General features: G+C 37.8%; 1 protein-coding gene across 2 annotated transcripts in view; it reads left to right on the forward strand.

The window, feature by feature from the left end:
• Positions 1-21,889, forward strand: part of LOC146453382 (stimulated by retinoic acid gene 6 protein-like) — a 39,154-nt gene that overhangs the window by 9,523 nt on the left and 7,742 nt on the right. For both annotated transcript variants that reach the window (XM_085096695.1, XM_085096694.1), the window contains exons 2-14: positions 5,765-5,819; positions 6,698-6,783; positions 8,199-8,356; positions 10,060-10,180; positions 11,803-11,851; positions 12,388-12,528; positions 13,984-14,069; positions 14,740-14,801; positions 15,037-15,098; positions 15,678-15,780; positions 19,523-19,598; positions 20,521-20,596; positions 21,483-21,531. In XM_085096695.1, coding sequence (XP_084952821.1) covers positions 5,765-5,819; positions 6,698-6,783; positions 8,199-8,356; positions 10,060-10,180; positions 11,803-11,851; positions 12,388-12,528; positions 13,984-14,069; positions 14,740-14,801; positions 15,037-15,098; positions 15,678-15,780; positions 19,523-19,598; positions 20,521-20,596; positions 21,483-21,531 — 1,124 coding nt within the window. The remainder of the gene's footprint in view (positions 1-5,764; positions 5,820-6,697; positions 6,784-8,198; positions 8,357-10,059; positions 10,181-11,802; positions 11,852-12,387; positions 12,529-13,983; positions 14,070-14,739; positions 14,802-15,036; positions 15,099-15,677; positions 15,781-19,522; positions 19,599-20,520; positions 20,597-21,482; positions 21,532-21,889) is intronic.

The raw sequence follows: 21,889 nt of genomic DNA on the forward strand, positions 1-21,889 counted from the left end.
AACATTTTAAAATTTTTATAGATGTCTGAAACAGGAAATGCATGGCTAACCACGGACCTTAATTAAACAATTGCAAATGACTCTGTTCACGAATTGAAACCCACGTTGACTGACACAAGGTTGGAGCAGCCACCTTTAAACAGCTGAGCAACAAATGGTTTCATAAGTTTATTTTCATTCACTGTTTGTACTTTGTGCAAAAATCTACTTGATAGGAGTATGCGGAGTCATATAGTCTATATCTCCTGGTAAGACTTATTGTCTCTCAAATTCGGATCTTTTGTTTGAAGTTTCTCTCTAAACAATGTATCTTCTGGCGTGTTAAATAAAAGGAAAGCAAAACAAAACAAAGACATGCACATCACCTCGTGCCCTGATTGGTTTGTCAGGCCCGGTTCATACGTCGAACTTTACATGAGCCGAACCTAATACCTATTAAGGTCGACCCAAATAATTAAGTTCGGTAGTTGATTCAGACGTCGAACCTAAGTGAAGTCGAACTTAATTAAAGCTAAAGTGAGAAAGTAGATTTTCGTGGTCAGCGGCTGTTGTTTGTACTCAACAAGATTTAAAATGGCGGGAAAGATGAATTCTGACATGGAAGAGCTTGCTTGATAAAATAATAAAGACAGGCCAAACACGGCTCCTACAGGTCGAGATGGGAAGAATATGACCTTCAAAGCTAATTTGCTCTTACGAGTACGTCTTTCAAAGATCTCTCTTTTCTGTACGAAAGTAAGGAAGGGTCGTTGTAGATCTCCCCTAGCAGAGGCTGATTTTCTATCAAGTGTCATTTACCAGGAGCCATAATCAGGGATGCAGACCGTAACGAGATGCCATTTTGACTTGTGGGCTTGTCCCCATGTGTTGTATCAAAAAATCTATTTTTAGAAAAAAATTGCGCCATACGCGCGTGCGCGCACGCGTGTAAACAGCCAGGATTTTGTTCTACCCGTTCAAAATGGGTATTATTAGGCCCGGTTCATACGTCGAACTTTACATGAGCCGAACCTAATCATTTGGTTCGGCGCATGTAAAGATCGACGTATGAATCAGTTAGGATCGACAGATTTGTATTTGGGTCGACCCGCCGTTCTATTCGACTGCACCAGTCGAATAGAACGGCAAAAGTTCGACTTCGATTCAGACGTCGAACTTTTCATGTGCCGAACCAAATGCATACGTTACGTATAAATTATATAAATTATATCTATCCCAGAGGGGTATGCATTCCATCGACTTGGCATGTGCGCAAAGGACTTCATTCTGGACAAGATGGCGGGAAAAGAGGAATGTGCTTGTTCTTCTTGTTTCGAAACAACTGAATATACTTGTCTGAGATGCGAAAGATTAGAAAAAAAAGAATCTATTCTTGAAGTGCACACGCACTTCAAAACGACAGAAACTTTCCAATACAGGCTTTATCAAAGGCGAAGCGTCAAGACTTTTCAGAACAAAATCTTCAAAAACAACGTTTGAAGAAAACATTATTCTATTCAAACAGAGATTACGCAACAGAGGTTATCTCGATAACCTTATAATAAAACTCTTTCAGAAGTCAACCTCCGCGAAAGAATGTCGGCACTACAAAACAAACTAAAAACCCGCAAAAACATTTTGAGGTTTGTCATGGAATATCGCCCTTCTGTGCCTAACCTAAAACAATTCAGATGAGTAAATACAGGAGCCATAATCAGGGATGGAGACCGTAAGCGTGGGTTCCATGCGTCCCCATCATGAGTTGTACCAAAAAAAAATCTATTTTTAGAAAAAATTGCCCCCCCCCCCCCCTTCACGTCATAAACCCGCGTGAATACACGCAAATTTGTTTGGGGCTACTACCTTATATGTGACACGGAAAGCAGCTGAGAAAGAATTCACTAAAGATAAAAAAGTCCTTACCTGTCTGGGTACATGTCCGTAGAGTGTAAGCTTTTTTCATTCATTCAACTTACAGTAGCAACGCACGCAGCGCCACCGTTTTGGCGCCTTTTTTACTATACTGTGAGAGTCATGTGATCAATAGGCCGCTTATTCCAACTTTTCCCGTCTTCTTTCAATTGTTATCTTTTCTTTGTGAGAGTCTAATTCCTTAAATGTGGGTACTGAGGAGATATTCCCTGGCAGAATTTTAAAATTTGGACGCCATTTTGAACGGGTAGAAAACAATTTCAATTTCTCCACGCGCGATCCTGGCCGTTAACACACGTGCGCACGTATGGCGTAATTTTTTTTCTAAAAATAGATTTTTTGGTGTAACACATGGGGACAGGCCCACAAGTCAAAATGGCATCTCGTTACGGTCTGCATCCCTGATTATGGCTCCTGGTAAATGACACTTGATAGAAAGTCTGCCTCTGCTAAGGGAGATCTACAAAGACCCTTCCTTACTTTCGTACAGAAAAGGGAGATCTTTGAAAGACGTACTCGTAAGAGCAAATTAGCTTTGAAGGTCATATTCTTCCTATCTCGACCAGTAGGAGCCGTGTTTGGCCTGCCTTTATTATTTTACCTAACAAGCTCTTCCATGTCAGAATTCATCTTTCCCGCCATTTTGAATCTTGTTGAGTAAAAACAACAGCCGCTGACCAAGAAAATCTACTTTCTCACTTTAGCTTTAATTAAGTTCGACTTCAGTTAGGTTCGACGTCTGAATCAACTGCCGAACTTAATTATTTGGGTCGACCTTAATAGGTATTAGGTTCGGCTCATGTAGAGTTCGACGTATGAACCGGACCTTAACGCTGATTGTAAAAGCGATATGAAGTGAATACACCAAAATGCAAGTCCTTCCCTGACGGAAGGCATAGAACCATAACAATCACTTCGTATCAGTCAATCTGTGAATCAGTGAATCTAGCTAAAGGACCTTCAAATCAATTGTTTCAACTGCAGCTGGCATACCGTTTAACACAATCACCTGTATTAATTATGGGAAGTTTAAACCTCTCTCCTAAATATTTATCCACATTTCATGTTTTTTCCTAAAACAGACATAATTTGGATTCAAGCGCAGGATAATTTGCCCTCAAGGTGTCTTGTGTCACCTAATGTTAAAAAGGATGTCTTTGCAAACGACTCCCTGCTTACATTGCATCATAGAAAGAAAATTATGTGTCGTAATGCAATCTTGTCTACGATTAGGGCTTTAATGGAGGCGTAATAACATGCATTAGCAAACGCTTCACACATACTTGCGCTTAAAGACATATTTTTTTCCGAGAAAACAGATTTACATCCTGCAGATTCAAGAAACCTATTTAATTGGTCTTCTCGATACTCATTGTCTCTGTATTTATAACTTTTGTTTGAAGTTTCCTTCTAAACAATGTATCTTTTGGCGCGTTAAAGCAAAGATACAACTCCTCGTGCCTTGGTTGGTTAACGTTTGTCAGTTTATTTTATACTGATGGGGCGTGAGAGACATGAAGTCAATACTGTCGTAATAAACCAAATGCTTGTCGCTTTATGCCGGAAGACATAAGAACCATAGCAAAAAATTGATTCCCGGCTGTAAGCCTTTCAACATGACAAACACTTCTTCAGATCAGGAAAAGTAAGTGAATCTAACTTCCGTATCATCTGTTTGTTCTCTAATTGGCATGCTCACCTTCATTTATATATATTTCCATCAGTGTTAATTCAACATCTAAGGGTATAACATGAATTCGAAGTTGACCAGTTCCCAGTTGGTATGGCTTGATAGTTCACTTGACAGGAATGTTGCACTAGTACCGCAGATGAGGTTAATTGTTGGATTCCAGTTTTAGCCCCCCCACTACTCCCCGTCTTTTTTTTTTTTTTTGTCGCGTTTCTCTGCAAGTGCTAAATTTACTGTCATCATGGCGAGAGCAATTCACCGACACGGTTAAATGTTATTCTACAGCTCACATTTACATCATTACAAACATTCACTTTCTCTTATTTGTAAGTTTTATTTTTTCAGCTCAAGTTTTTTTCTTCTTCTTCTTCTTTTTCTTCTTCTTTTTCTTCTTCTTCTTCTTCTTCTTCTTCTTCTTCTTCTTCTTCTTCTTCTTCTTCTTCTTCTTCTTCTTCTTCTTCTTCTTCTTCTTCTTCTTCTTCTTCCTCTTCTTCTTCTTCTTCTTCCTCTTCTTCGTCTTCTTCCTCTTATTATTATTATTATTATTATTATTATTATTATCATTATTATTATTATTAAATCAATTATTATGTATTCTCTCCATACTACACTGATTTCGCTCTAATCCTGATCTTATCCGAATTTAATTAATATGCGGTGGTCAATGATCGTTTTAATTAATCTTATTAACTTAATGTCTATGTCGCATTTTAAATATTTACAGGATTCTGTAAAACAGTGCATGTGTTCTCTTTTCGACATTTAATTTGATATATCAGCCAGAAAATCCTATCCTAATGTATGCAGGCGGAGCTCAAAAATGTTACGTCGAGAACAACATTGTGATAACAAGGTAAAAGTTAGAAGGAAAAAAATGACCAAAGTTTGTAAAGGAATTCCAAACATTTTAGACTTTGCTCTTCATAAGTGGATTTCTGTTATCAGTAGAACAAACATAAGTTGAGAGGCCTTTGAGAGGTCTGTACAATCTGAGGACAAGCAAAACCGTAATTACATCTTAAGATTCAAGGAAGACCGTATTGAGACTGAATTGGCTGTGATCTAACTCCGAGCGCTAGTCTGTAAAGCGAGTTCTTTGAACCATCACAACTGCGAGCTATTTTCGGGCCAGTATTGTATCAGCTCGCCACAGGGTGATTGCATGCAAAGAACAAAGCTGCTACCGGAAGTGGTCGCTCCGGTCTGTTTCAAATGCCCCACTCTTTAGCAGACACGAAATGACAAATGCCCTAGGGAATGGGGGAATATTATGGCCGGACTTGGAGATGACTGAGCCATGGTTGTTGTTCATAACATTTGCGGTCAGAACTACCAGGGTTTGGCAAACAGTAACGTTGAATGAGCTTCCTTGATCCACAAACATGTTATCTGAATACGAGGTCATTTTAAATAATAGTAAAAAAGCATGTTTGGTGACAAGACAAAATGCTGGTAACTGAAAAAGCAGAGAAAAAAAAAAGTTCTTCCGGCAATGAGTAGATATGATAGAAATCTCTACATGGCTTGATGTATTGCATAACATCGGTCTTTTGAAAGGGGTATTTAGAGAACCCTAGTCAGCCTCCGCCATTTTCGATGCCATCGAAAGTATCGATATTGCATGGTGAAACGAAATCTTATTGCTTAACTGTAAGTTGTGTTCCTGAAAGTATGTTTCATTGTCTTTAGTGGTTTCACAGTGATTTCGTTCATTTCGACATGCTCCGAATAAAATATAATAGCCAAACTCTCGCACATAAACAAAAACAAAGGTGTGGCTGACTAGGGCCCTTTAACATGTTGACGTTTTTGTTTTAAAAAGAAAACATTTAACTCTACTGTCATGATATTTAGAATTTGTATTTATTCAACTTCTCCTGGTTGCCCTGATAATTACTTAGTCAATTTGGACGTTATTTTTCATCTCATACAACGGCTTCGTCTTATTTTACGTACCTCAAAGGAAACAGTTTTAGTTCCCTCCAAGTTTTTAATGCTCTTGAAGTGGCAGAGGGCGGACGAAATTGCCTACCTCCTAACTACCTACCTACCTACCTACCTACCTACCTACCTACCTACCTACCTACCTACTTAAGGGTTAATATTAATTTACGTAAAACAAAAAAATTAAAACCTGCCAATTTTTCCATTTCTACATGGAAGGTGCATCCCGGCTATAGATGGAGAATTGTTTGATCTTGGATGCCTGGGCCCTGCTGTAAGTATATTGTGCTATGTTTGTATTTGACTAAAAGACACACGATTGAGTTAGCTTTCTTTTTTTCCGGTGCTGTGGCCCGTTTCTCGAAAGACCCGATAACTCACCGGGCCCGATAAGTGATTTTGGTGATAAAAGTTTCTTAACAGAAGTCAATTTCTGTTAGCCTTGAAAACTAAATTTTAAAATCTTATAATTCTATGAAAACATTGACCAAGTATCATGTCTGTAATCACTGTGTAATCGGCGAAAAATCATTTAAAACTGAATATACTTATTGGGCCCGGTAAGTTAACGGGACTTCAAGAAACGGGCCTCTGGCCCGAAGAGTCAGTGAATACTCATTTAATCGAATTGTTTTTTCTCTGGTTCCTCATGAAATTGCTGATTTATCTTAGTTAACCCTATATTCAGTCTTGGGAGGGGAACAGAACGTTATACTCGAGTAGTTACCTATTCATAGTTCGAGTGCCCTTGAAGTTATTGAGGCAGGTAGAGTGTTCCCCACTCCCCTTCCCGGCCAAGCTAAGAAACTCAAAGAAACAAACAAAAACAGCTAGCCTCGAAGCAATTCGAGACAACAAGGAAGTACAGAATAAAAGATTGCAATACAATCCTTTACTTTAAACCACAACAACAACAACAACAAACAAACAAACAAACGAAAACCAATGAAAAGATTCAGCTAGGATCCAGCAAATGTGTTTTTTTCGGTTGGCCTTTGAAACAAGTTACCACAGTTGAAGAAAAACACAAGTTCTTTTTAAATTTCTGATTGTTTCTAATAATCAGTTTTCATATTTAGTTCATTCAATACTATTTCTTTGTTACGAAATGATTAATGCGACTTTCATAGCACTCTCTGATATCTTTTACAGCTTGCTATCATTCTCCTTTTGGCAAGTCTCGAGCGGCGACATAAACTGAAACTTGAATATTGCAAGGGACATCCAGGGCTGTTGGTGTAAGTCATTTTCAAAATGAATATTTTTAAAAGTAAATGAATAAAGACGGAAGCAGGTTTGATAGTCAGACGTTAACAAATCAATAGCTAGGGACCTTAAGCATAAATTCGCGATGATTTCTACTCATTCAGCTCAGTTGTGTAATTTTCCCAAAACTATCGAGGAGCTCACGTCGTAGGGGAGGCTTTTAAGTTCAGAAAGAGAAAAGAAAATTATCTTGCGTTCACGTTCTCAATAAAACCTTGAATATGGTCATTTCACGTTGTTTTTTCGAGAGGACAACAAAGAACTGTACCAAAGCTTATAACGCACATGGAGAGCCAGGTTTTTTCTACTTTAAACTATTGTTTTCTGAAATTCTTAAAGGCGTCATCGTCGTCGCTGCTTAATGTCCCTAAGGACTCAACCTCTCCGTCAGCTATATACTCAGCTATTCAGGCATAATACCAACTCGAAGAGTAAATTAAAATGACTAGAAGTCTGACATTTTGAGTCGGCGCATTTAAAAAAGTAGTGCTAGGAGGTAATCCAACACGGATAAAAATAGGAAAAGATACAAAGGTAAATAGTAATGACTACTTGCTGGAGAAAAAAAACTGATCTGTGCGAAAAACTACACAGAGGTTTTCAAGGATACGATAGACGTAAAAGCAAGCTAATGAAGAGCTCTCACTTGCTCTCACTTGTCACTTTTCACTTCAGCCGGTCTCATCCTCGGGCTAAAAAAGTACCAAATTATGTTATTTCAGCCTATCAAAGTTTGAATTAATCTCGTAGATAGATTCCTTTGGCTCTTTGGCCAGCCGTTGGTCGCCAGGAGAGACTCTGGGATACTGGCATTTTGCTACCGCAGGATTTCTGCGGTAAAGCAATAACAGCCGTTACAGGGCAGCCAATCAAACAATGTCATGCTGGAGTCGTCCCCTTATGACCATAAAACAACTAAAGAGAGTGGTCGTTATATTATATTCAACGAAGTTTCCCCTATTAAACATTGCATTCGCATTTGGACATGTTCGAAGCTAATCTCCTACCCAGAGTCCCCAGGCTGTTTGGCCAGCGGTTGGTCGACAGGAGCGACTCTGGGGTACTAGAATTTTATTACCACAGGATTTCTGCGGCTAAACAATGCAAGCCGTTATGGGGCAGGCAATAGAAAAATTATTTTTTCGAATTCTCCAGAGTCCCTTGGAGACCACCCACTGACCTGAGGACTCTGGGTACGAGATTGGTTCGAAGCGCGAGTAATTGGTTAAGTTCGTCACCATCGAAGTCGTGGCAAGGCGGCAAGATTTTGAGGAGTTCAAAGTTCATGACTCCTTTCTGTTTCCTCATCTTGGAAGAAGTCTTTATATCAATGTTTTTCTCCTCACTATTTAAAATCATTTATCGTTTAAATACTTTTCCTTTTTAGACCAGTCAACTTTTTAAGTAAGCACAACAGATTCACAGTTGCCGCTACTTTTGGTGCTACGGCCAGTACATGTGCAGACCTATTCCTGCATGGTCTCTATCGTGGTACCATTCCCAACCCTAATTTAATTTCCTTGACCGGCCCTCCCTGGTCGAAGGGTAAGTAGTAAACAACCTGCATACTTCTACGTTCTAATTTGGCTAGGTAATTATGTCAAGCTTAAAGGGGAAGTATCACGCAAATTTGCTGTCATTTCAAAACCCCAAAAATGTTTGTCTGTCAGCAGAAACAAAGAAATAATTGTCAAGTTTGTCATAAATTATCACCCTAGTGCAATAAAACTGTCGATTAGTGCCTCTGGTCAGAGACCGAGCATGCCGGTATGGATTGAAACTTGAAAAATGTTGGGCTAATGTTTTTCAAGTTCTCGCATTTTTCTGTCCAAAATGCGCTAGAACAGATCACGAGTTGTTCCTTTCAAAAATTGAGTTGATTTCTTTCCTCTCGTCATTATTTGGCAGCTGACTGGAGGTCTTATTTCATCATTTTAAACAAAAGATATCAAAACCCCATGATACTTCCCCTTTAAGGGCTAGGTGAAGGTGTTTTTTGCGTGTTCGGGTCCAAACTATGATTAAATTCAAACTCGATACATTTTCTCTAACACAAAATGTTTGTTGAACAACACAGAGAAGAAAGGAAAATAATTACCAGAGAGAAGGTAACAAGAGAAAAAAAATGATCGTTTGTTTTCAAATTGCAAATCATTTCCACCGTGGAAGTCGGTACATACCCAAAGCTAACTGGTTTACAGTTTCAGAAAAGCAGTTGAATAATTGTAAACAGAACACCGGGAATCATTTGTTTTAGATTTCGTTTGGTCTTGATTTGTTCAAAGGAGAACAAACAATTATGAGATCTTGCCATTTTTTACAAAGTCGCAAAGGGCAAAACGGAAAAAAATGATCCAAATTTTTTCAATGTGTATTCCATTTGCATCATGATCCTGGCATTCCCTACTCAAAGACAATTCTTTCATGATTTTTAGAAAACTAGACAAAGTAATTTTAAACGAAAACAAACCTTTTTACTAAATGAGATGACTAAACATCTTTAAGAAGAGCAGAAGAATATTAAATTATGACCTTTTTCCTTATTTCGTTGGCGTTCATCACTATTGCTCTTTTCTTTTGATAATAACCCTTTTCCATTAATTTATTTCCTGGTTATTTTCATGCATGTCTATATTTCACCGTAAATTCAAAATATCTGCCAAAGTGTCAATTTAGCCTTGGTGGCGCAGGGTCCTATTCAATCCTTCCTGATGCAAGGGTTATTTTGGTCACAGTTGAAGAGAAATAACGTTATGAAAGATCATTTCAATACAGTCTCCAAATCATGCCAGCCCTTAGGTACATTTCAGCTCTTGAGATTAGGCTATTTTGGCCCTTATAATTTAGGATAGCCAAATTAGCCCTCAAAATTGCACTGCATTTTGCTCACCGAATCGGTCCCAATCTTGGGGGTAAAACACATCTTTTTACTTACAGTGTAGATAATGTTCTATCTATTTTCAAAACTCATTAATAATTCATAAGCCCATGACCTATCGAACGGTCGATGAAACATCACGTGCTGTGGTTTTAAAACCCGATAAAACCTCCTCCTCATTAGCATGCGGTTTTTAATGTTTTTTTTCGTATGCTAATTTCCAATGTTCACAAAAGTATCATTGTTATGGACTCTCTTGACACACGCTTTTCCGATAAAACGCTGTTGCTCGTGTTTTAAACATTACTTAAGTTTGTGCGGTCTTACATTTTCGCTACGTATGAATTAATTTGGTAACTTTTTTTTTTAGTTTTTCTGAATCTGCTTTTGGTTTTTGTGTACGGAATCCTGTTCTACCCATTTTTTGCCTGCCTTACAACAGAGTACAGGTTGATTGGATCCATCCTGGGATTTTTTTATGCTGTTATCAGGTTAGAGTGAAAACGTAAAGAAACAGTTGTACACAAGCTACAAGCGGCACTTACAGCCGGCATCCAACCCGAATTATGTAGCATGAATAAATCACTGGTTGTAAGAGGTGCAAAGTACGTCTTAAATTAAATTGTCACTGCCAAACAGCTCCCTGGAAGGTAAAAGTTTAGTGTGCACGCACAATTTACTGCCCAAACATAAAGCATGGCACCTTATACACAAATGTCTCATTTGCACGACACAAACAACCTTGGTAAACCGTCAGGAAGCGACATTTTACATTTTCCCTGAATGTTTTTTAAAACTAGTGTTTGCTAGAAATTGACATGGACAGAGAAAATGGCTTATAAAAAGCTTAAGTTCTCATCCAAACCATACATAACCACATATTTCTAGAAAGTAGATTAGATGAACATTTTAAAAATGTAAACATTATGTTGTTAATCATTAACTAGTCTGGCTAGTCATTCAAAATGTCCGCCTAAAAGAGGAAATATCACATTTGCTGTGGTGGGTCGATGTTAATTACCCTCCATGCAAGCTACTGATGTTTAACTATCAGTATGTCACTTATATAATATATAAGCTAGCTACAACAATCAGCAATCGTTCTCATTCTTGGATCACACTTCACCTGAAAACAGCTCGTCAAAAATTATAGTCCGACTGATATCAACCTCAAAGCCATGGTCGGGGCCTGAAAATTGTGGTCAGTCCGTATTGAAAAAAAAAATCCAAACAGCTCTGATTCAGGTTTAGCTTAGAGTCTTCTCTTCATTTCTTTTGCGTTGTTTCCGAATTAATTCCATCTCGATGTTTGCCCATCACGATTTGCACGTGCTTGAGATGTTGCCCTCTTGCTGCTTCAACAGTATTTACATTTTCAGTCTCTTCCGGTGAAGAATATATTAAATTGGTGGTTTCGTACTCGGAACTATACTCCTACAAAACATCGCTAGTGTCGGGTGTTTCCATCTCGATTCGATGAATTTCCTCCATGCCTGAGTAGAACGAACACATCTTTAAATCACCATATAAGAACTGTAAACAATGCTTGGAAAAAAAAAATGAAAATTTCCCCCGAAAAGAAGACAAATCTAGCTAAAATAACCGCCATTTTGAATCACCGTTGTTCTCGCAATAGTACAGTAGGCCTGGTACCAGGAGCCTAAAATGTCCCTTTGGCCCCTTTTTTTCGAAGCACAGTGTACACCATATACGTAAGCGCGCCTGTAGGTGTCTTCAGGAGTCAAAGGGAGTGATGGAACATAATCCTTTTCCCTGTGCGAGCTGCTGCTGTTTTTATAAACATCCTTGTTGGTCTCATTTCAAACTCCAAATGACATTTTTTGTCTCTTTGCCGCGGCGGATTTATACACTATTTGGATGAATTAAATTGAGTTGATTTCTCGTCATTCTAGAACTATTTGGCAGCTGATTTAAGGTCTTATTTCATCATTTATACAAAAGATATAAAAAACCCCATGATACTTCCCCTTTAAAGCATGGATTAGTAGTAATAAAATTCTTTCACTTTTTGCCGAAGGTCACAGCTATTATTCTAAACAAATGCTAAGCCTTGTAAGCACTTTTGTTACTGTCCGGTTTTTGCTATTTGCAGGTTCTCTTTTAAACTTGCGATTGATTATCAGTGCATCAGTTATTACCAAGTAAGTGTTAAAAAACTACTTAGTTTTTTTTTGTATTAAATGTTGCGTTTTCCATGTTCTGTTTACGAAACTGAAAAATCGAGGCTCCCTGCTTTGTTTTTATTATGAAAATTAGTTTTCATTCATATGCAAACAAAGCAAAATTTCGAATGAAAAGATTTGCGGGTAGCCTCGCTTTCGTAATAAGGTTTAAAGTTCCTTGGAAATGGCATATTGCGTTTCGTTAAATCAAACCCAAATTAACTTCCCTTGCCAATTACGAGAGAAACAAACAGTGCACAGAGCAAGGAATCAATCAGAATTCGATGCAAATGCATGTAACCGGCGCCAAGCGAGGGGAAACACACATGAGCAAGGTACAATCGGTTTCAGGTTTGCTTCTCATTGGTAGAAAAAGCAGCGAGAATTATGTTAACCAATCACAGAACCTAGTGCATAAATGAAAACCAAAGCAAATGCGACATTACTTTCCACACCAATTGAAAACCGCTCTCTATACGTCTACTTACACAGGTTTTGCTTTCAATTCTTTCTAGAAGTTGGTCGGAGACCTCACCTTGAGTGCAATAAGTTCTCTTCCAACGTATATGTGTCTTCTCTTCATCGTGATAAGATTCGCTGTTCTAGTATTCCTGGAAGTACGAAAGAAATGGTTCCAGTCCTCAAGTGATATTCATGTGAGTAGTGAAAGGATTCCATCTTACAACGGAACTGAATGTTCAGTTGCATGGACTTGTTTAAAGAAGTGATAATTAACCTTATACTTGTCGGGCGTTTTCTAATCGTTTGGGAACGGCGATGGGGCTGCCCCCATCCAGCCCTTTTCCTTACAAATTCCAACAGTGACTCAAGGGTAATACATAATATATAGTGCCTAACACTAGGTAATGATTTCCTGGCAGCCCCCATCTTTGATCCGTCGTCTAAGATTTTTTGATTTGCCCAAAACGCCATGATATGTCGAATTAACTTGAAACCGCAAACACCATTTTAGGCATTCTAAAATGATCTATTAAAGAAAAAGTTAGACTAAAAAGAAGGAAAAATTCAAGATTTGCAACAACATACCAGTCAAAGTGTGTTTACCTTGGAAAAATAACATGTCATATCTAGATGGCCGCAGATCAACTAAGTGTAAGGTCATGACGTGATTATCTAGGCATTAAAAATTTTGTAAGGGTTCGATTTCGTTCTAATGATAGCGTGATGTTGTTGTTCTTACTGCAACAACAACAACCACTTAATTTGCGCTCAACATTTACTACAATGTGTTTTTGTGCACGCATTTGAATAGCCAAATTTTTTTTAAGTCAAACATTAAAGTTATGTTTATAGACCTTTTTCATAGACGGTGGCCGATTTATTGTTCTTTTCAATACACTCGATTGCAAAAACGTTGACACCTAGAAAAGCATAAACCGTTAACGATGAGACCCAACGGATTTGTGGGTAGTGTTTAAACAATAACCTCATTTCCATAATCAATAATTTACCATTCTTATAGTTTGCAATAAAAAATACAGTGCTGACTTAATTCTTCCGAATAATTTGCTACCAAATATTGCTTAAGTTCATTGACTGATTTGAAATTCCGTAGGCAAATCGCGAATTGTATATCACTCAAATTGGCCCTTGTTGGAAACTTGGACACTTAAATAATTTACCACGTGCAACTAATTTTGGTCGTCAACTGTCGCACGAGAATAGAATATTATGCAAATAAGTTTTAGTACACTTATGCCTATAAAGCCACTGGGTCCAATCCTCCACGGTTTATGCTTTTTAGGTGTCAACGTTTTTGCAATCGAGTGTATACGTTTATCATCCCTACAAACCTTATTTTACAGTAAACTTTTATTGAATTTGCATGTTAACGAGGATAGTAAAACTGATTTTCAAAAAAATAAAATAAAATAAATAATAATAATAATAATAATAATAGTGATAATAATAATAATAATAATAATAATAATAATAATACTAGTACTACTACCAATACTAATAATAATAATAATAATAATAATAATAATAATAATAATAATAATAATAATAATAATTTGTCGGCCACTATTTATAAATTTTAATTTAGTGGTGCTGATTTGTGACTGTAAAAAAAATTTTAATTTTGATAGAGCGCTGGACAAGCAAGTGAGACCTGTTTGGTAAGAGAGACAACAGTAAAACACGTCAAGAAACTGCTGAATCCTGAATTAAACCTGTAAGCATTTGAGGCATCTTGTAATCACATGCAATCACATCCCGTAATCACATACCATTTTGATACAGAAAGTTTATTGACTATTTAGTGTTGCTATGGTAACAGCAGTTGTTTGGAAACCAATGAAAAAGTAACTTTGATCGTCGATTCTAATACTCATTAATAATTCATCAAGCCAAAACAAAGCAAATCACTACCGTGAAGGAGATTTAGAAATGTGATCTTAATTATCATAAGATTTTAAGAACTTTTGCTTCGAATTTCTCCAAGAATTATCAATAGTTTGGGAAACTATATCGAACACTCGAAAGAGTGTTTCCTCCTATTTCCAATCACCTCGAAGTTGGTTAAAAAAATCTCGGCTGCTCCTCGTTTTTTCAACCTACTTCTTGATGTTTGGAAATCGAAGGAAACACCTTTCCTCGTCTGCATGCCTACTACGAAAAACTTTGATTTCAAGCGATCCACTCCTAGGTCAATAAGAAAACACGCTAAAAGGCTCCTTGACAATTTTAACCATTCACACAGGCAAATTTTCCTGCTGATATGAGCTGATAGCCTTGTGAAAGGAACCAATCACAGTGTACCGATCGATCGCTGATAGTACCTGGAAACTGTCAATGAAATGAAAGTATTTAGATCTAAAATGCGTTAAATTATTTATCGTCAGGAACGTGGAAGAAGTTAAGTGGTTCATGAAACCAATCTACTTCATTTACAAGCCCAGAGCAGGTGTGTTTGCCACTTAGGCAGTCTGTCTGTTTGTTTTTCGTTCTCACCGTCAGTTGAGATAAAACCGAATGCGAATTTTCAACAGGCACTTATGTGCCATGTGCCTGTTTACTTGGTGTGTTTCTTCTGATCATATTCCTTTGTCAAGTAATACAAAACTGTTGCTAAAACACAGCTCTTCTGTCCTTAAATAATACTAGCTAAACAGTTGATACTTATATATCTGACATTTCAGATTTCGAATTCTCCACCCAATTGATTTCAACTCTGGTTGTTGCAGCAATAATTATATTTCAGGTAAGCTAAAATTTTGCTAGCTTAAAAACGTTCTTATAACAGAAATCATAGTAAACCATTTGAATGCAATGGTTAGACTGCTACTGCCTCGATAATACGGCTGTACGCATGCGTAAGGTCGCATAAATTAAATTTTGAATTTATGTTGCAGAAAGCGTCTGCCACTCACGATTCCTGCGCCAGTCTCTTCTCGGGGAGGAAAGCCAGACCTGTGGGAGAGGCGGAAATCTAGTCTACCAACGCGTCGAACCTATGAACATCCGTTTACTAGTTCGGAAGCTCATTTTAGCCCTGAGCTAAACAGTCGTGGGAGCTAGGCCATTAAACTAGGTTCAAACGAGAAACATCATTTTGTTGATGTTATTAAAATGTTATAATTTTAATTTTTTTCAAGTGTTTACTTTTATTAAATTAAATTTTGTTGTTTTTTTTGCATTGGACTTTATTGGATTGAAATGCGTTTGTATGGTGATGCCTCTTACTGTTCATTTTGCACTCACTTTTTAAAAATGAAGATTTTTGTTTACTGCATAGTTATTTTACCTAAAAATCATGCCAATTTTTTTCGTTTTTCAACAGAGTATTGTAGCTGTACAGATTTTATATCAATGGTTAAAAGACAACATGCTGCAAATATGCTCAGGCTTTGAAACTTGCAATGATGTCGTCGGTGTAATATTTGGTAGGTAAAGTGCTAAATATTACCCCTTAGGTCCTTGAGGACTTTTTCTTCCCCGAAACTATCGTGAAAATAAAGGGCAGGCGCGGATCCAGGATTTTGAAATGGGGGGTGAATTTTTGTAATAATGTAATTTTTTATAGAGCGAAAGCCTGGTTGAGGTGTTTGAGGTCTGTGCAGCGAAGAGCTCTCAAGGAGCTTATTAACGTTAACAACAAAGAAATTATTCTCAAAAAAGCAGATAAAGGCAGAACAACCGTCGTTATGAACGGAGAAAACAAAATCAATGACGGACAGAAACAACTGGATGATAGAAATAACTGTCAGCCACTAGACGAACCAACGGTTAGAGACACATCCCAGAGAGTTAAACACCTCATTAATGCCCTTCATCAAGCAGGGTGCATAGACGAAATGACGGTTAAATGGTTTAACCTAACACCAAATCCGCCTCGAAGCCCAGTGTTTTATACCCTCACAAAAATTCACAAACCGACATTAGTCGGAAGTCAAGACCTATCATATCTGAGTGTGATGGCCCAACAGAACGCCTATCATCATTCGTAGACAAACTACTTCAGCCAATAGCACAAATACAGGACTCGTTTCTAAAAGATACGACACATTTCATAAGGTTTATTGAAAGCACTAGGGTGCCTAGAAACGCTTTTCTAGTCTCAATGGATGTCACTAGCCTTTACACGAATATCCCACAGGAGGACTGAAACAATCACTATAGTATGCAACGCATACGAGAACTTTCATGCCAATAACCCTCCTATAGCTACAAATTTCCTCAGAGAAATGCTCAGCCTTATACTGAAGGAGAACTCCTTCCAAACACACGGAACTGCCATGGGCACTAAAATGGCAGTAGCTTTTGCCAACATCTTTATGGCATCTATAGAAAAGGAGATCTTAAGGCAGAGCGTTCACAAACCACTAATGTGGAGAAGATTCATTGACGATGTATTTTACTTGTGGGATACAAACAAAGAAGAAATAGAAAATTCATTGAGCAAGCAAATTCGTACCACCCTACCATAAAGTTTACCGCTGAAGTCTCACAATAAGAAACAACATTCTTGGATACAACAGTCTATAAGGGACAGAGATTCGAGAAAGAATCGATTCTCGACGTGCGCACACATTACAAACCTACTAAAACATTTCAGTACGTACACAAACTACAACAGCTGCCACCCAGCAGGCACTTCTGAGGACAAACGCTTCTAAAGTAGTGTTTGACGAAAACATTAAAAACTTTAAAACACGCCTGCTATCGAGAGCTTATCCTAGTAACCTGGTGGACAAAATCCTCTCCGAAGTTAACTTCGCAGAAAGGAAGAACGCTCTTACACAAAAACAGAAAGTGCACAAGAAAATTCTACCCTTCGTGACACAATTTCAACCATCACTGCCATGTTTGAAAAATATTCTAATGGACACTGAATGGCATTTAATACAAAACCAGCCGCTACTAAGAGAGATATACAAGGAACCTCCCTTTATCTATTATAGAAAAGGGAAATCGCTTAAAGACATGCTTATTAAAGCAAAATTATAAAGGCTTTTATCAACACAATGGGCACACAGCGGGAGTCGTGTAGGTCTGTCAACCCCATTTCAACAGGCTCAAAATGAATAAATTGATTGGTAGAACCAGTCATCGCTAATGCACATTCTCCACCTCAATTAGAGAAATCAAATATTATTTCAATATTTGACGGATAAGGAAAAAAAAAAAAAAGGAAGGGGGCTCAAAAAAAGGGGGGGTGAAAATTCACCCATTTCACCTCCCCTGGATCCGCCCCTGAAGGGAACAAAAAAGAGCGACTGAACCTTAGTGCACATGAATAAAGGCCTTTTTAACGAACTCATGCTTCGTATTTTTGTGCCATTTTATATTTTCAATTCTTCACACCTGAACAATTTTGGTTGATTATTCCCAGGGGTATCCAACGATCGTTTCGGTGGTATATCTTTTGGAAATGAAATTCGGATGAAATTGTGTAGGCAAACTAGCGTTTTCTTGAGTGAAATATCAACTCAAAGTTTAACAACCAGTCAGCATAAAATTTGTACTGCGGACTTCGGACTACGAACTGGGTACAAAACTGATAAACTAGAGTACAAAACGAGGACTACGGACTACGGACTGGGTACAACACTACCAATATAAAATCTTGCTTTATCTCGACAAAAACATAACACCCGGATTTTAATACGTAAGATATCGCCGAAGTGTGCCTGGCATTTTAGTTTTTTAGCGTTCGTCCTTATGTCAAAAATTAAGTCACATTATTCAAAATCAACGCGTTTTAGATATTGATTACGATATATGCCAGCCGGAATTTGTTCGGGAGTGGTGCGTTTCGCTGATCTAGAGTCCATGAATTTCCAGGATCAGGCTGTTCCATTCGCAATTATTCTAATGCGCCTACAAACCTAGAGGCCAGGCCATGGTTGTTCGAAAGCCTCTTATCGAGGTGTTCATCTCACTCGTTAAAAACATTTCAAATCAAAGCTGCTTTAAAGCTGCTTTTAGCCAAGTTGAAGAGGAAATCTTTTCGAAAAAAGCTTTTTGTCATTATTAATTAAACTTGAATCAAAGTTCTCGTTAACCCAGAATTTGCTTAATCGGGCTTTGAACAACTGGGCCCAAATGATTACGCAGTGGAGTAAAACACGAAACAAGATGGCGGACAAAATCATTTGCAACGATCGAAAACTGATATACCTCGTTGTTGATCTCAACGACTCCATAACATCGTTTTGCGAGAAGAGGCCTCTGCAATTAACGGAAAATTTGCTGAGGTAAGACATGTGCCATGAGCATCCTGAAAGTCCCTAAAACATAGACGGTTTATTCAGTCAAAAGTACTAACCCAAAAATGGACGAAGAATTATTCAGGTTGTAAATACAAATGCAATCTTTCTCAGTTATTGTACATTTCTGGTGGTGTTTGAAAAACCGATAAACTTAATGGGACTTCGAACAATCTGTAAGCTACTAATACACTATTTTATACCCATCGCGTGAATTTTGAAAAAAATGGCGTCCCCGTCCGTAGTCTGTAGTCCTCGTTTCATACTGGCTGCTTTAACAAAGCTGAAAAAAAAAATGCTTATCTTTATTTTTTCGGAGGGTTAAATTAGTCGTTAACAGAGTAAAAAAAGGCTAGTTGATATTTTCGGAGAGGCAACAGAAGCTCGTAAAATTTGGCGAATAAAATGTTCCCTAAACTTTTTGGAAATTGAAATTTTCAGTTAACGGATCCGAACAGATCTCAGTTGAAAATAGTATAGCTTACGCTGTTGCCTTTCAAAAGGGCCGTGCAATGTAGAAAATTTCTGGAAACAATTTCTTAAACCATTTTGGTTTTGGTTTTGTGTTTTCTGTAATTATAAGTTCTGGATCAAGTTTTATAAGGAAATTCAAGTTTATTGACGTATTTTGTAAGCAATGTTATTAATTTTATGCTTCCTTGTCTTGCGAACTAATGTTTTTTAATCTCACTTCAAGGTATGACCGTAATAATGAAAGAGGTAGAGCTGTTTTAAAACTTACTTACACTTTAGGACAGTGCGGCTGAAGGAGCTCTCATTTAATTAAATGGTAACAAAGCGTCATTCACATAGGGTTTCATCCAAAAAACTCCTGAGAAAACTAGGAAACCCTTCTTAAATACTAACTGTCAATTAAGTGATTTATATACAATAACTGCATGTGCTTTCTTTCCAGATAGCGTTCAAGCAAGCTGTGTTATCTCTGCAGTGGTATCGTTCTTGCTAATCTTTCATTTTATGAAGTGCCATCGGTAAGTTTACTATCAAAAAAGTAGATCAATATTTTGATCCCTGAAATTTGATTTCCTGGAATATATAACAATTTTTGCATGCACTAGAGTCATATATGGATTCATGCATCGCCACTGAGGCAGATTTAACAAAGCATATTCGTATTGACCTTGAAAAGCCAACAACTCTCACTCTAGAACTCGCTCTCACTTTTTTTACCATCCACAATACAATTAATTAGACCCGATTTCTTGCTCATTCCGGAAATAGGAGCCTTTAATAATCAATAGCCTTGTTTTCGATTCTGTTCAGTTCTGGACAGACGTCGCCCCACCCCTCCCGTTTCAATAGTGAGCTTAAGCACAGGCCAAGCCTTAAACTGCTTGAGGAGCTTCTTATTTCGCTTGGCCTTGGCGAGGCCTTTGCCCCAAACAAATAATTTGCCCAGGATTGTAGTCATGTTTCAATCGACGTCTCAGTGCAGGATAAATAATAGGACGGCAATTTTCCAAAGATATAAATTAGATAGGCAAAATAAGCATAAGAGGAGCAATAGAGAGCTCGAGATGGCAGCTATCTGTGATTTTTTTTATCTTGCTTATGATGGTTAGCTCCTGTAGCGAATAGGCCAGCTGTTTCAAACCTTATTATGAAAGCGAGGCTGAGTGGGCAGTTTTTCATATGAAAATTAGTTTTGTGTGCATATGAATGAAAACTAATTTTTTAAAATAAAACCTTTGCACAAAGCGTCGCTTTTACAATGACCTAGGTTAAAAGCAACTCGGAAATGGCCTATTCGCACGGAATCTGCCTCGTTTGGTATGATCATACAGTTTGTGTACCAAGAATGAATTAGTTTAAAATGCTCCTCGTCGCCTCAGGCTTTACTATGAGTGACCAAGTGTTCAGTCGGATCTGCGAATATTCCCTTCCCTTTTTTAGAGATCATGTTCTACAGCTGTATCGAGGTCAAAGGACGTTTCATCAAAATGTGTTTGCTTCTCCTGCAAGACTACTGGTAGGTATTCAAAAAGTTGGGATAATGTTATGCAAGAGAGCTATTTCTAGTTGGGTTTAATCGCTAAAGCCAGGTTCTCTAGATCAATGACAACCTGTTCCATGCTTTCAGATGAAAAGTCGACACACCTTTGTATTCCGCCAATGTCACAGACTCAATGGACAAAACGCTTTATTTTATGCGACAAGTAGCAATCAAAGATAAAAGGAGTGAGTTTGACATTTACTTCGTACGAATTCAGCTACGATGGACCCTGTTTCGTTTGTTTCAATTGGACCTATTTCGTTGTAATCTCTTATTTTAATGTGGCTTTCTTTGTTGCAACAATCACCATCTTTACAGAATATTTGAAGTTTCCTTCTAAATTAATATCCGCAGTACTAATGTCCTGCCCGTCCTCAACTTACGTCAGGCCATAGCTAGTCAACTATATCCCTACACAGTTCCCATTCAAATGCAGACCAAAACGCAGAGACAAAAAATGCAAACAAAAATTAATGCCAGGAGAAAAATCTTAACTTCGAGTATTACGGGTCAATGCTGAACAAGGTATAGAGTAGAAGGGATTACCTTCCTTCCCCTCTTAAATATTGGGTTCATCTCTGCCCTACCCGTATGAGTTTTGCTAGGTGAATGGTTGAGAATGAGTTTATTAATTGAAGCGAGATATCCCGTTTCAATACCTCGTTGAGCTAAGCTTCACGTAGTCTGACAATATTTTGAGTTTCACGTTTTCCTGTTGCAATATTTATTAATTCGTTTTTACCTGTTCGTTGTGCTTGTTTTATAGAGATTCCTTATTCTTGTGTCCGTTGCCCGTGCAGTTCAGAAATAAGCTGCTGGTATCTTTGACATAAAACAAATTGCATACATTCTTGTCTTTCAGAGAATGAGCCTTCGATTCTCAGGATACCAGATAGCATTTACATTAGTTGGTACAAGTATTGGTATTTATGGATAGGCCTAAACTGGCGATAAACAAATTTTTGTTAATAGTTTTCTTATTGACAGTTTGCACGTGACGTCATGGCGGCCATGTTGGTGTACAGGAACAATAAGATTTTGCTCCGCTGGGACGTAACTTCCATTTTTATGCAAACTATATGAAAACATTTTCTTTTGTTTTGTACACCAACATGGCGGCAATACAAACCACCTATAGTATACATGACAGTGCAATACAATAGAGCTTAGGCCGGGTTCATACGTCGAACTTTACATGAGCCGAACCTAATTATTTGGTTCGGCGCATGTAAAGATCGACGTATGAATCAGTTAGGATCGACAGACTTG

Source organism: Pavona decussata, unplaced genomic scaffold (assembly GCF_977016875.1).
Source record: "Pavona decussata unplaced genomic scaffold, jaPavDecu1.1 SCAFFOLD_334, whole genome shotgun sequence".
Classification (NCBI taxonomy): Eukaryota; Metazoa; Cnidaria; class Anthozoa; order Scleractinia; family Agariciidae; genus Pavona; species Pavona decussata.